The sequence below is a fragment of the Myiozetetes cayanensis genome, unplaced genomic scaffold (genome assembly GCF_022539395.1).
Source record: "Myiozetetes cayanensis isolate MyiCay16 unplaced genomic scaffold, myiCay2020 scf1011, whole genome shotgun sequence".
NCBI lineage: Eukaryota > Metazoa > Chordata > Aves > Passeriformes > Tyrannidae > Myiozetetes > Myiozetetes cayanensis.
This window is the reverse complement of record NW_026086619.1, coordinates 1-11,630: the sequence shown is the minus strand read 5'-3', so window position 1 is coordinate 11,630 and position 11,630 is coordinate 1. Positions and strand designations below refer to the sequence as shown.

Genomic DNA, 11,630 nt, shown 5'->3' with positions numbered 1-11,630 from the left:
AGAGGCTGAGACCAGAGGGACTGAGCCGCCATTCCCGAACAGAAAAACCTACCCTGAGCCTCCGCAGTCACAGCGAAGCCGTAACAGCACAGGCACGACATTGAACACTCTATCGGCAGTGCCTCCAAGCTCTAGACACATATGCAGTCACACAACATTGTCTCAATAAACGGACAAAACGAGAAAAAACCTAACAGACTTTTGAAAAACCTTTTCAGACCTTTCCCGAATGAACGATTCTACAAAAGAGTTCTTCCAAACAAGGAATTAGGCGTGCTCTTTTTATTTCACACTTACACATTTTTTCAGTTTTTACACTCACGAGTATCCCAGTTTAGAATGTTACAGTTTAAAACTTCAGCACAACACAGACTGTGTGAGGCTTTCTGAATATTCTGTACATCACATACATGATTAAAGGGTATCAGTTACTATAGGTGGGGTGACAGTCCTTCTTAAAAGGAATAGGCCAAAAAATTCTCAAGTCCCCTTCCGGGAGTAGAAGGAAATAGGGTAAAAAGGAGAATGCAAATGCTGTAACACAAACCCAGAAAGTTATGCTGGGACAGCTTCCCAGTTCAATTCCCCTGAATTCAGCAACAACAAGGAGAAGACCAAATTCAAAGTCCTTTTCAGAAGCTCACCTTATTTGTACCTTCAGGAAATGCTCTTTGAAGGAGATTTGGAGCTTTCATGGAATGCACCCAAAGACAAAGAACATGTTTTCACACCTCTGTACAGTTACAGCCTACCCCAACACCGTTTGTGCCAATCTATTGCAAGGAGACAGAACACCTGATATCCTCTTATCGGCTAAATTATAGATTTAATTGTGCATTTTGCTGCTCTTCTCTGACACCAAGAAGACGAGACCTCTTGTACTCAAAGTGTTAAAATACCCTCCTTGCCTTCTGAGCTGGAATTGCCTGCTTTGCAATGGCTGAATGGTAGGAATTCCCTGATTCACCGGCCAACAGCAGTGAAGATTAGGAAACACAGAGTGGCTGTAACGAGTGACTTAGTTATTGCAGGTGGTTTTTATGATTGTAAAGAACATAATTATGTTAGTTAAACCAACCTGTATTATAAGTGATTTTTAGGTGTGATATTGTTATCGAGCTGCAGCTTCAATTGTCATCATGTTGCAAGTGGTTGCCATGGACATCGTGCTCAAGAGCTAGTGTCAGCTGCCATTGGACATTTCGTGGAGCCACAGCAGCTCGACCAATCCCTGATTTACCCTGTTGCTATCCTACCCCTACATACATATGTATATGCTCGCTATGATTTATGTATTCCCCTATACCCAATCCAGGTTGGAGGATTAGCATGCTCCGCCCATCTTCCTCCCATATTCCTGAACCTTCCTCCCCAATCCCTATAAAAACCCTCCATTTTCTAATAATGTTGATTCAGCTCTGTTACCCCAATGCTGAGCTAGCTGGTCTTGCATTTCTACTAAATTCCGACAATAGTGACAAGAAATCAAAGCCCTCTGAGCCCATATATGTCAGAGAGAGATTTCCGGAACCCAGGAAAGAAAGAGCTTGGTGCTCACATGGCATTGTGGCACAACACTCACAATTTCCTTCCTTTCCTGAGTTGGGAAAAGTTCATTGTGAATTTCAGGAAGGAAATTTCTGTCTCATCTTCTGTACCATACTCTTACAAATCAGGTCCATATGAAAGGTCCACTGCTATGTCTGACAGCAAGAGAGACAAGAGTTTGAGCTGGGAGAGCTAACTGCATTCCTAAAGCCTCTCAGGAATGGCCTTAACAGACCTGAAATATATGAATATCTGAGTGAGAGGGTTCCCTTTCTTCTGTTTGCTACTTGATTTTAGTGGATCAGGAACATTCCTGACTTACAGTTTCTAGAAATCAGTTATGCCAATTGCAAAAACAGATTTATTTTGGAGGAACCATTCCCACAGGCTGCAGCCTGCATCCCTTCCGACCACGAGGCATGAAGCCTCTGCCTGTGACCACTCTGTGCTAGTTAAAGGAAAGACGATTGAACTGTTCTGCAGACACATTGTCTGGTGTCACATCCTCTGTGGGGACAGGGACACAAGGGAAAACCTGTTCCTCACCGGTGCCCCCGCCCATGGCACAGGGCTGTGGTGGCAGGCTGGGGACGAAGGGCTTGAGGAACCTGAACTCGCTGTTGCCCGAGCCCGTGGTGAGGCTGATCTCGTAGCAGTAGGGGCGGGGCAGGGTCCCTGCAGCAGCTGCATCGGCCAGGCCGCTCTGCAGGTTGTCGGCCCCGTAAAGCACGTGGCCAGCCTTCAGCTGCTTTCTCTGGCACAGCCTGCGAGCCACGAAGGCTGCTGTGGAGCCGAGGAAGAGCAGGGAGACGAAGACCAAGGAAAGGATTAAATAGGTGGTGAGGGAGCCGGCGTCGTGGTCGGCGGCCGGGCTGCTGTGCGGTTGGCGCAGGTCGGAGAAGTCCTTGAGCAGGAGTGCGCTGAGAGCTGCGGTGGCTGAGAGCGGCGGCCGCCCGTTGTCTCGCACCAGCACCACGAGCTTGTGCTTGATGGGGTCTCTGTCGGTGAGCGGCCTCCTCAGCCTCACCTCGCCGCTTTGGGCCGCCACGGCAAAGAGCCCGGGGTCGGTGGCCCTCAGCAGCTGGTACGAGAGCCACGAGTTCTGTCCCGAGTCGGCATCGACGGCCACCACTTTGGAGATGAGGTAGCCCGCCTCGGCCCCCACGGGCACCAGCTCACTGGAGCCTGGGCTGCTGTCCTGCGCTGGGTACAGCACCAGCGGGGCATTGTCGTTCTCGTCCAGCACCACGAGGCGCACGGTGACGTTGGCTCGGAGGGGAGGAGAGCCCGCGTCAGAGGCGCTCACCACCACCTCGCTCTGCCTCAGCTGCTCGTAGTCCAGGGCTCTGAGCACAAACACCTGCCCGCTCTCCGAGTTCACAGACAGGCACGAGCACGAAGGCCGCTCCGCCGCTTGCCCTGCTGACAGGGAATAGGTCACCTTGGCATTGAGCCCCACGTCGGCATCTGCGGCGCTGACGGCTCCAACCAGCACGGAGGGCACATTGTTCTCGCGCACGTACATGGTGTAGGATGTCTGGTTGAAGACGGGGGCGTTGTCGTTCACATCCGAGATGTCCACGGTGAAGGTGTGGGTGCTTGTGAGAGGAGGGGACCCCGCGTCTGCTGCTGTCACGGTGACGATGTGCTGAGCCCTGTCCTCCCGGTCCAGCGCCCTCACAGTCACCAGCTCGTAGTAATTCTTATAGGCTGGCCGCAGGGAGAAGAAGAGCTGATCGTCGAGGGCACACGACACCTTGCCGTTGGCGCCGGCATCCCGGTCCCTGACAGTAAAGAGGGCAACCACCGTGCCGGGCGCTGAGTTCTCGGCGAGGGGACTGCTGAAGGAACTGACCACCAGCTCGGGTGCATTGTCATTCACATCCAACACCTCCACCAACACCTTACAGATTGCCGAGAGCCCCCCTACCATCTGTGGCTCTCACACTGAGCTCGTGAGTCTGTGCTTCCTCAAAGTCCAGAGGCTTTGAGAGTTTAATTTCACCTGTTATGGGATCAATCTCAAATACTGAGTCACTCTTACTGACTCCTTCGCTTAACTGATAGGAGATGTCCCCATTAGTTCCTGTATCCTGGTCAGTTGCCAACACAGTCAGAACCACAGAACCCTCTGGTGTGTTTTCCAGTACCTGCACATCATACACCTCCTGTGTGAAGACAGGAGTATTGTCATTGGCATCCAGAACTGTAATGTGAATTTGGGTGGTCCCACTCCTGGGTGGAGAGCCCCCATCCACTGCAATCAGACTGAAATCCATCTCTGCCTGCTCCTCTCTGTCTAGCGGCTTTTCCAAAACAAGTTCAACATATTTCTTGTCCCTAATCCGACTCCCATAGGAGACACTAAAGTATTCGTTCTCGGGAGCAATGCTGTATGCCTGTACACTGTTGCTGCCAATATCAAAGTCCTGAGCAACCTCCAGAGGCAAACGAGAGCCCGGGTCGCTCGTTTCAGGGATTTTAAAAGTGACTCGGTCCTCGGGGAAAACGGGCGAATGGTCATTGATGTCCTCGAGGGTGACCTCGACCCGAAAGAACTGCAGCGGGTCGGCCAGCAGCAGCTCGAAGGGGAGCGTGCAGGTGGCGGCCTGGCCGCACAGCTGCTCCCGGTCCAGCCTGTCGGCCACGACGAGGCGGCCGCTGGCGCGGTCGAAGCGAAAATGCTGCCGGCCGTCCTCCGACACCAGGCGGGCGCGGCGAGCCGAGAGCTGCGCCGGCGGCAGCGCCGCGTCCTGCGCCAGGTTGCCTACCAGGGAGCCGCTGTGCACCTCCTCGGCTACGGAGTAGCGGATGGGCTGCGAGCGAGCGAGCGGCAGAGAGAGCAACGCACACACACAAAGCACTTGCCTTGCGATCGCCATGGCCCTGCGGCAGCGGCTGCGGCGGCGTCCTGTCTCCTTGTCGCGGATCTCTCGGGTAGTCCCAATCGGAAAGCGGCGGTCGGGTGCCTTCCTTCTCCCTCTGTATTCCGGAGGGGTCGGCAGCCCGGAGTGCGGCCGCTGTGGCCCGGCAGCGGATGGCAGAGAACGGGGCTCGGTGCCGCAGGCGCTGCTCCCTCCGCCCGGCTCGGCTGTCGGGAGCTGGGCTGGGCTTGGCTGTGCTGAGCTGGGCTGCGCTGGGTCGGTGTCGGCGGCGCCTTAGCCGAGACCACCACCCAGCGGTGCGCGGTGGGACTGCGCCCGCCGCCGCCCGCTGCCCGCGCTGCCGCTCGCCCCGGCCCACGGACACGCGCGGGGCCTCCGCTCGCTCACGGGTTTGGCCGGTGCCAGATGCGCGCACATCAAAACCGGAATGAATGTGCCCACAAGAATCGGGATGAGCCCTGTGGGGCCGCCGCTTGAGTTCGATCACAGGGATAGCTCCGGCACCTGCCTCTCCTTTGTCCGCGCTCTGCGCTGCCCACAGCCCGCGGAGAGCCGTGAGCGCTCAACTCCCGGCACGCGAGTGGGTGCCTTTCGAGAAACGGGGAGGTAAAAGCGGCACAAGGAGTTTCCCAACACAGCGTGGCACAGAAAGACTGAGCCACCTTTCCCTAAAGAGAGAAACCGGTTCAAAGCCTCCGACCGGTAATAGCTCGGGTATTGCACTGAACACTCCATCGGCTTCATCTCTAAACTCAATACATATAGCAAGCCAACATTACCTCAGTAAAGGCACACTGATAAAAACTTCCATAAATAAAAACTCCCATGAAAAAAACTCTTGAAAAACCTTGACAGACCTTTCCCAGAAAGAACTTCTCTACAAAGAATTCTGTCTCTACATACGGAATTAGGGTACTCTCTTTATTTCAGTCCTACACATTATTTCAGTTTTTACAATCAGGAGTAACCCCCCTTACAATGCTACAGTTTACAGCTTCGGTACAACAAAGTGTGGGGCTTTCTGAATATTCCGGTTATCACAGATCTCATTCAAGGAATCAATTACTATAGATGAAAGGGGAATACAAATGCTCTAACAAAACCCAGAAAATCATGCAGGGACAGCTTCCCAGTTCTGCGAATTCAGAAATAACAATGAGGAGATAGAACTCAGTCCTTTCCACAAGCTCATCTTGATTCTGCCTTTAGAAAATACTCTTTGGAGGACATGTGGAGTTTGAATGCAATGCACTCAAAGACAATGAACATGCTTTCACAACTCTGTACAGTTCGAGGTTAACCTAACACTGTTTTTGCTACTGTACTTCAAGAAGACAGAACACCCAACCCACTCTTATCGTTCAAAAAAAGAACTTACTAGGCATTTTGCTGCTCTGTTCTGTCCTGCCCTGCAGAAGATGTGACCGCTGTGCTAAAAGGGTCAAAATACCCTCCTTGCCTGCTGAGCTGGAATTGGTTGCATTGCAATGGCTGAATGGGAGCAACTCCCTGTTCCAGGGGCAGCACTAGTGAGGATTAGGAGATACACGGTGTCTGTATTGACTGACACAGTGACAACAAAGCACACAGAGGCCACACTTCTCAGCCAGAGACATCCAGAACCCCGGAACGAAAGAGTCCTTATAACACAGAATAAAAGATCCACAGTCTTGTCTGACAGCAAGAGAGACAAGAGCTACTCTCTTTCTGCTAACCCCATTCTTAGTCTCTCAGAAATAGGCAGAAGGAACTGAAACATACGAATGTCAAAGTGTTTTATTCCTTTTTTTCTGTTTACTTATTGGCTTCTAGGGGAGCACAAGCACTTTAGGACTTAAAATTTGTGGAAACCAGTTATGCTAATTGGAAATACAGGTTTATTTTGGAGGAACCATTCCCACAGGCTGCAGCCTGCATCCCTTCTGACCACGAATCATGAAGCCTCTGGTTCTGCTGACCCCTTGCTAGTTAAAGGAAAGACGATTGAACTGTTCTGCAGACACAATCCCAGCATTCTCTGGGGTCACGTCCTCTGTGGGGACAGGAACACAAGGGAAAACCTGTTCCTCACCGGTGTCCCCGCCCATGGCACAGGGCTGTGGTGGCAGGCTGGGGACGAAGGGCTTGAGGAACCTGAACTCTCTGTTGCCCGAGCCCGTGGTGAGGCTGATCTCGTAGCAGTAGGGGCGGGGCAGGGTCCCTGCAGCAGCTGCATCGGCCAGGCCGCTCTGCAGGTTGTCGGCCCCGTAAAGCACGTGGCCAGCCTTCAGCTGCTTTCTCTGGCACAGCCTGCGAGCCACGAAGGCTGCTGTGGAGCCGAGGAAGAGCAGGGAGACGAAGACCAAGGAAAGGATTAAATAGGTGGTGAGGGAGCCGGCATCGTGGTCGGCGGCCGGGCTGCTGTGCGGTTGGCGCAGGTCGGAGAAGTCCTTGAGCAGGAGTGCGCTGAGAGCTGCGGTGGCTGAGAGCGGCGGCCGCCCGTTGTCTCGCACCAGCACCACGAGCTTGTGCTTGATGGGGTCTCTGTCGGTGAGCGGCCTCCTCAGCCTCACCTCGCCGCTTTGGGCCCCCACGGCAAAGAGCCCGGGGTCGGTGGCCCTCAGCAGCTGGTACGAGAGCCACGAGTTCTGTCCCGAGTCGGCATCGACGGCCACCACTTTGGAGATGAGGTAGCCCGCCTCGGCCCCCACGGGCACCAGCTCACTGGAGCCTGGGCTGCTGTCCTGCGCTGGGTACAGCACCAGCGGGGCATTGTCGTTCTCGTCCAGCACCACGAGGCGCACGGTGACGTTGGCTCGGAGGGGAGGAGAGCCCGCGTCAGAGGCGCTCACCACCACCTCGCTCTGCCTCAGCTGCTCGTAGTCCAGGGCTCTCAGCACAAACACCTGCCCGCTCTCCGAGTTCACAGACAGGCACGAGCACGAAGGCCGCTCCGCCGCTTGCCCTGCTGACAGGGAATAGGTCACCTTGGCATTGAGCCCCACGTCGGCATCTGCGGCGCTGACGGCTCCAACCAGCACGGAGGGCACATTGTTCTCGCGCACGTACATGGTGTAGGATGTCTGGTTGAAGACGGGGGCGTTGTCGTTGACATCCGAGATGTCCACGGTGAAGGTGTGGGTGCTTGTGAGAGGAGGGGACCCCGCGTCTGCTGCTGTCACGGTGACGATGTGCTGAGCCCTGTCCTCCCGGTCCAGCGCCCTCACAGTCACCAGCTCGTAGTAGTTCTTATAGGCTGGCCGCAGGGAGAAGAAGAGCTGATCGTCGAGGGCACACGACACCTTGCCGTTGGCGCCGGCATCCCGGTCCCTGACAGTAAAGAGGGCAACCACCGTGCCGGGCGCTGAGTTCTCGGCGAGGGGACTGCTGAAGGAACTGACCACCAGCTCGGGTGCATTGTCATTCACATCCAACACCTCCACCAACACCTTGCAGATTGCTGAAAGGCCCCCTCCATCTGTGGCCCTCACACTGAGTTCGTGGGTCCCTGCTACCTCGAAGTCTAGAGGTTTTGAGAGTTTAATTTCACCACTCTTGGGATCAATCTCAAATCCTGAATCACTCTGGCTCACTGCGTGACTGAACTGATAGGAGATGTCTCCATTTACTCCTACATCCTGATCAGTTGCCAAGACGGTCAATACAACAGAACCCTCCGATGCATTTTCCAAAACCTGCACAGTGTACCGATCCTGTGTGAAGACGGGAGCGTTATCATTGACATCCAGAACTGTAATGTGAATTTGGGTGGTTCCACTCCTGGGTGGAGAGCCCCCATCCACAGCAATCAGACTGAAATCCATCTCTGCCTGCTCCTCTCTGTCTAGGGGCTTTTCCAAAACAAGTTCAACATATTTGTCCCCATTACTCCGACTGCCAAAGGACACACTAAAATACTCGTTCTCGGGAGAGATGCTGTAGGCTTGGATGGCGTTGCTGCCAACATCAAGGTCCCGAGCAACCTCCAGAGGGAAAAGAGAGCCCGGGTCGCCCCTTTCGGGGATCTTAAAAGTGACTCGTTCCTCGGGGAAAACGGGCGAATTGTCATTGATGTCCTCCAGGGTGACCTCGACCCGAAAGAACTGCAGCGGGTCGGCCAGCAGCAGCTCGAAGGGGAGCGTGCAGGTGGCAGCCTGGCCGCACAGCTGCTCCCGGTCCAGCCTGTCGGCCACGACGAGGCGGCCGCTGGCGCGGTCGAAGCGAAAATGCTGCCGGCTGTCCTCCGACACCAGGCGGGCGCGGCGAGCCGAGAGCTGCGCCGGCGGCAGCGCCGCGTCCTGCGCCAGGTTGCCTACCAGGGAGCCGCTGTGCGCCTCCTCGGCTACGGAGTAGCGAATGGGCTGCGAGCGAGCGAGCGGCAGGGAGAGCAACGCACACACACAAAGCACTTGCCTTGCGATCACCATGGCCCTCCGGCGCCGGCGGCGGTGGTGGATTCCTGTCTCCTTCTCGGTGATCTCTCGCGTAGTCCCTGCCGAAAGCGGCGGCGGTTGGGTGCCTTCCTTCTCCCTCTGTATTCCGGAGGGGTCGGCAGCCCGGAGTGCGGCCGCTGTGGCCCGGCAGCGGATGGCAGAGAACGGGGCTCGGTGCCGCAGGCGCTGCTCCCTCCGCCCGGCTCGGCTGTTGGAGCTGGGCTGGGCTTGGCTGTGCTGAGCTGGGCTGCGCTGGGTCGGTGTCGGCGGCGCCTTAGCCGAGACCACCACCCAGCGGTGCGCGGTGGGACTGCGCCCGCCGCCGCCCGCTGCCCGCGCTGCCGCTCGCCCCGGCCCACGGACACGCGCGGGGCCTCCGCTCGCCCGCGGGTGTGACCGGTGCCAGATGCGCGCACATCAAAGCCGGTTAGGATCGGGATGAGCCCTGTGGGGCCGCCGCTTGAGTTCGATGACAGAGACAGCTCTGGCACCTGCCTCTCGTTTGTTCACGCTCTCCGCTTCCCACAGCCTGTGGGGGACCGGGAGCGCTCGGCTCTCGGCACGCGAGTCAGTGCCTTTCGAAAAACGGGGAGGTAAAAGCGTCACAACGCGTTTCCCAACACAGTGTGACACAGATTCTGAGCCTGGAAAGACTGAACCGCCTCCCCTGAAGTGAGAAACCGGTTCAAAGCCTCCGACCGGTAACAGCTCGGGCATTGCACTGAACACTCTATCGGCTGCATCTCCAAACTCAACACATACAGACAGCCAGCATTACCTCAGTAAAGGAACACTGACAAAAAAACTCCCACACTGTTGAAAAACCTTGACAGACCTTTCCCAGAAAGAACTTCTCCACAAAGGCTTCTCTAACCACGCAAGGAATAGGAGTGTTCTCTTTATTTCACTCTTACACATTATTTCAGTTTTTCAGGTGTATCCCAGTTTACAATGCTGCAGTTTTTACAACTTCAGCACAACACAGTGTGGGGCTTTCTCAATATTCTGTGCATCGAAGACATTTAAGTAATGTTACTATAAATGCAGTGACAGTTCTTCTTAAGAGAAACATGCAAGAAAATGCTGAAACACAGTCTGGGGGAGTTAAAGTAGAAATGGCAAGGAGGAGAATGCCCATGCTCTCACATAAAACCAGAAAATCGTGCAAGGACCCCTTGACCACCAATTCCACTGAGTTCAGAAACAAAAATGAGGAGATCCATCTCAAAATCCTTTTCTAAAGCTCATCGTCATGCACAAAATGCTCTTTGAAGGACATGTGGAGTTTGCATGGAATGCACCCAAAGACAATGAACGTGCTTCCACAGCTCACTGCAGTTACGGTCTAACCACACATCATTTCTGCTGCCGTCCTGCAAGGAGACAGAACACTCAACCCACTCTTATTGGCCAAAGGAAAATCTTTCTGTGCATTTTGGTGCTCTGTTCTGCCCTGTCCTGGAGAAGATGTGCACCCTGTGCACCGTTGTGCTCAAAGAGTCAAGATACCCTCCTTGCCTGCTGAGCTGGAATTGGCTGCATTGCAATGGCTGAATGGGAGCAACTCCCTGTTCCAGGGGCAGCACTAGTGAGGGTCAGGAGACAAAAGGTGGCTTTATTGACTGACACAGTGGCGAGAAAGCACACGGAGGTCACACTTCTCAGCCAGAGACATCCAGAACCCAGGAACGAAAGAGTCCTGTGCTTACACAACACTGGAACACAACACTCACAACTTCATCATTTTCCTGAGCTGGGAAAAGGTCTTTGTGCATTTCAGTGAGGATGAGATTTGCCTGAACAAATGTGCCATTCTCTTACAGCACGGAATAAAAGATCCACAGTCTTGTCTGACAGCAAGAGAGACAAGAGCTTAGCTGGGACGGTTAAGCCATTCCTAAAGCCTCTCAGAACCGGCCAGAGAAGAACTGAAACATATTATTGTAAGAGTGACAGTGCTTTAGTTCCCTTTATTCTATTTCCTTGTTTGCTGCCCTCGCTGCAGCTCGCCCCGGCCCACGGACACGCCCCGGTCAGGACGCGCGCACATCAAAGTGGGGATGGAAGTGCTGGCAAGGATCTGGGTGAGCCCAGGGGGAATTCGGATTGATTCCGAGCGCAGGAACAGCGCTGGCACCACCCCTGCCTCTCCGCACTCCCCGCCGCCCACAGTCCTCGGGAAACCGTGAGCTCTCGGCTCCGGGCAGGAGGGTTTGCCCCCTTCGAGAAACGCGGCGCTAAAAGCAGCACAAGGCGTTTCCAAACACAGCGTGAGGCAGAGGCTGAGCCCGGAGGGACTGAGCCGCCTCCCCTAAAAAGAAATACCGACCTTGAACCTCCGCAGTGGCTGCACAGCCGTAACAGCACGGGCACGGCCTTGAACACTCTGTCGGCAGCGTCTCCAACATCTAGACACACATGCACTCACCCAGCATTATCTCAATTAACGGACAAACCGAGAAAAAACCTAGACTTTTGAAAAACCCTTTCAGACCTTTCCCGAATGAACGATACCACTAAAGATTCTTCCCAACAAGGAATTAGAGTGCTCTCTTTATTTCACACTTACACATTTTTTCAGTTTTTACACTCACGAGTATCCCAGTTTAGAATGTTCCAGTTTAAAACTGCAGCACAACATAGACTGTGTGAGGCTTTCTGAATATTCTGTGCATCACATACATTATAAAAGGTAGCAGTTACAATAGGTGGGGTGAAAGTCCTTCTTTAAAATAATAGGTCTAAAATGCTCAAGTCCAGTTCCGAGAATAGAAGGAAATAGGGT

The 11,630-nt window shown here is 54.4% G+C and overlaps 1 protein-coding gene across 3 annotated transcripts; it reads right to left on the bottom strand.

Moving 5' to 3' along the window:
* Positions 1-255: 255 nt before the first annotated feature.
* On the bottom strand, positions 256-9,053 carry LOC126634970 (protocadherin beta-15-like). 3 transcript variants are annotated; one of them, XM_050305894.1, is made up of 2 exons: positions 6,494-8,854; positions 256-2,083 (listed from the first exon to the last, which is right to left on the bottom strand). In XM_050305894.1, exons 1-2 carry the CDS (start codon positions 8,837-8,839, stop codon positions 1,997-1,999), a joined length of 2,433 nt encoding a protein of 810 aa, XP_050161851.1. In that variant the 5' UTR covers positions 8,840-8,854; the 3' UTR covers positions 256-1,996. The 3 variants fall into 3 exon arrangements, with proteins under 3 accessions (XP_050161851.1, XP_050161852.1, XP_050161853.1); XM_050305895.1 differs by having other exon boundaries at positions 257-2,575; positions 6,986-8,854; XM_050305896.1 differs by lacking the exon at positions 256-2,083 and having other exon boundaries at positions 5,821-9,053.
* Between the last annotated feature and the right edge of the window lie 2,577 nt (positions 9,054-11,630).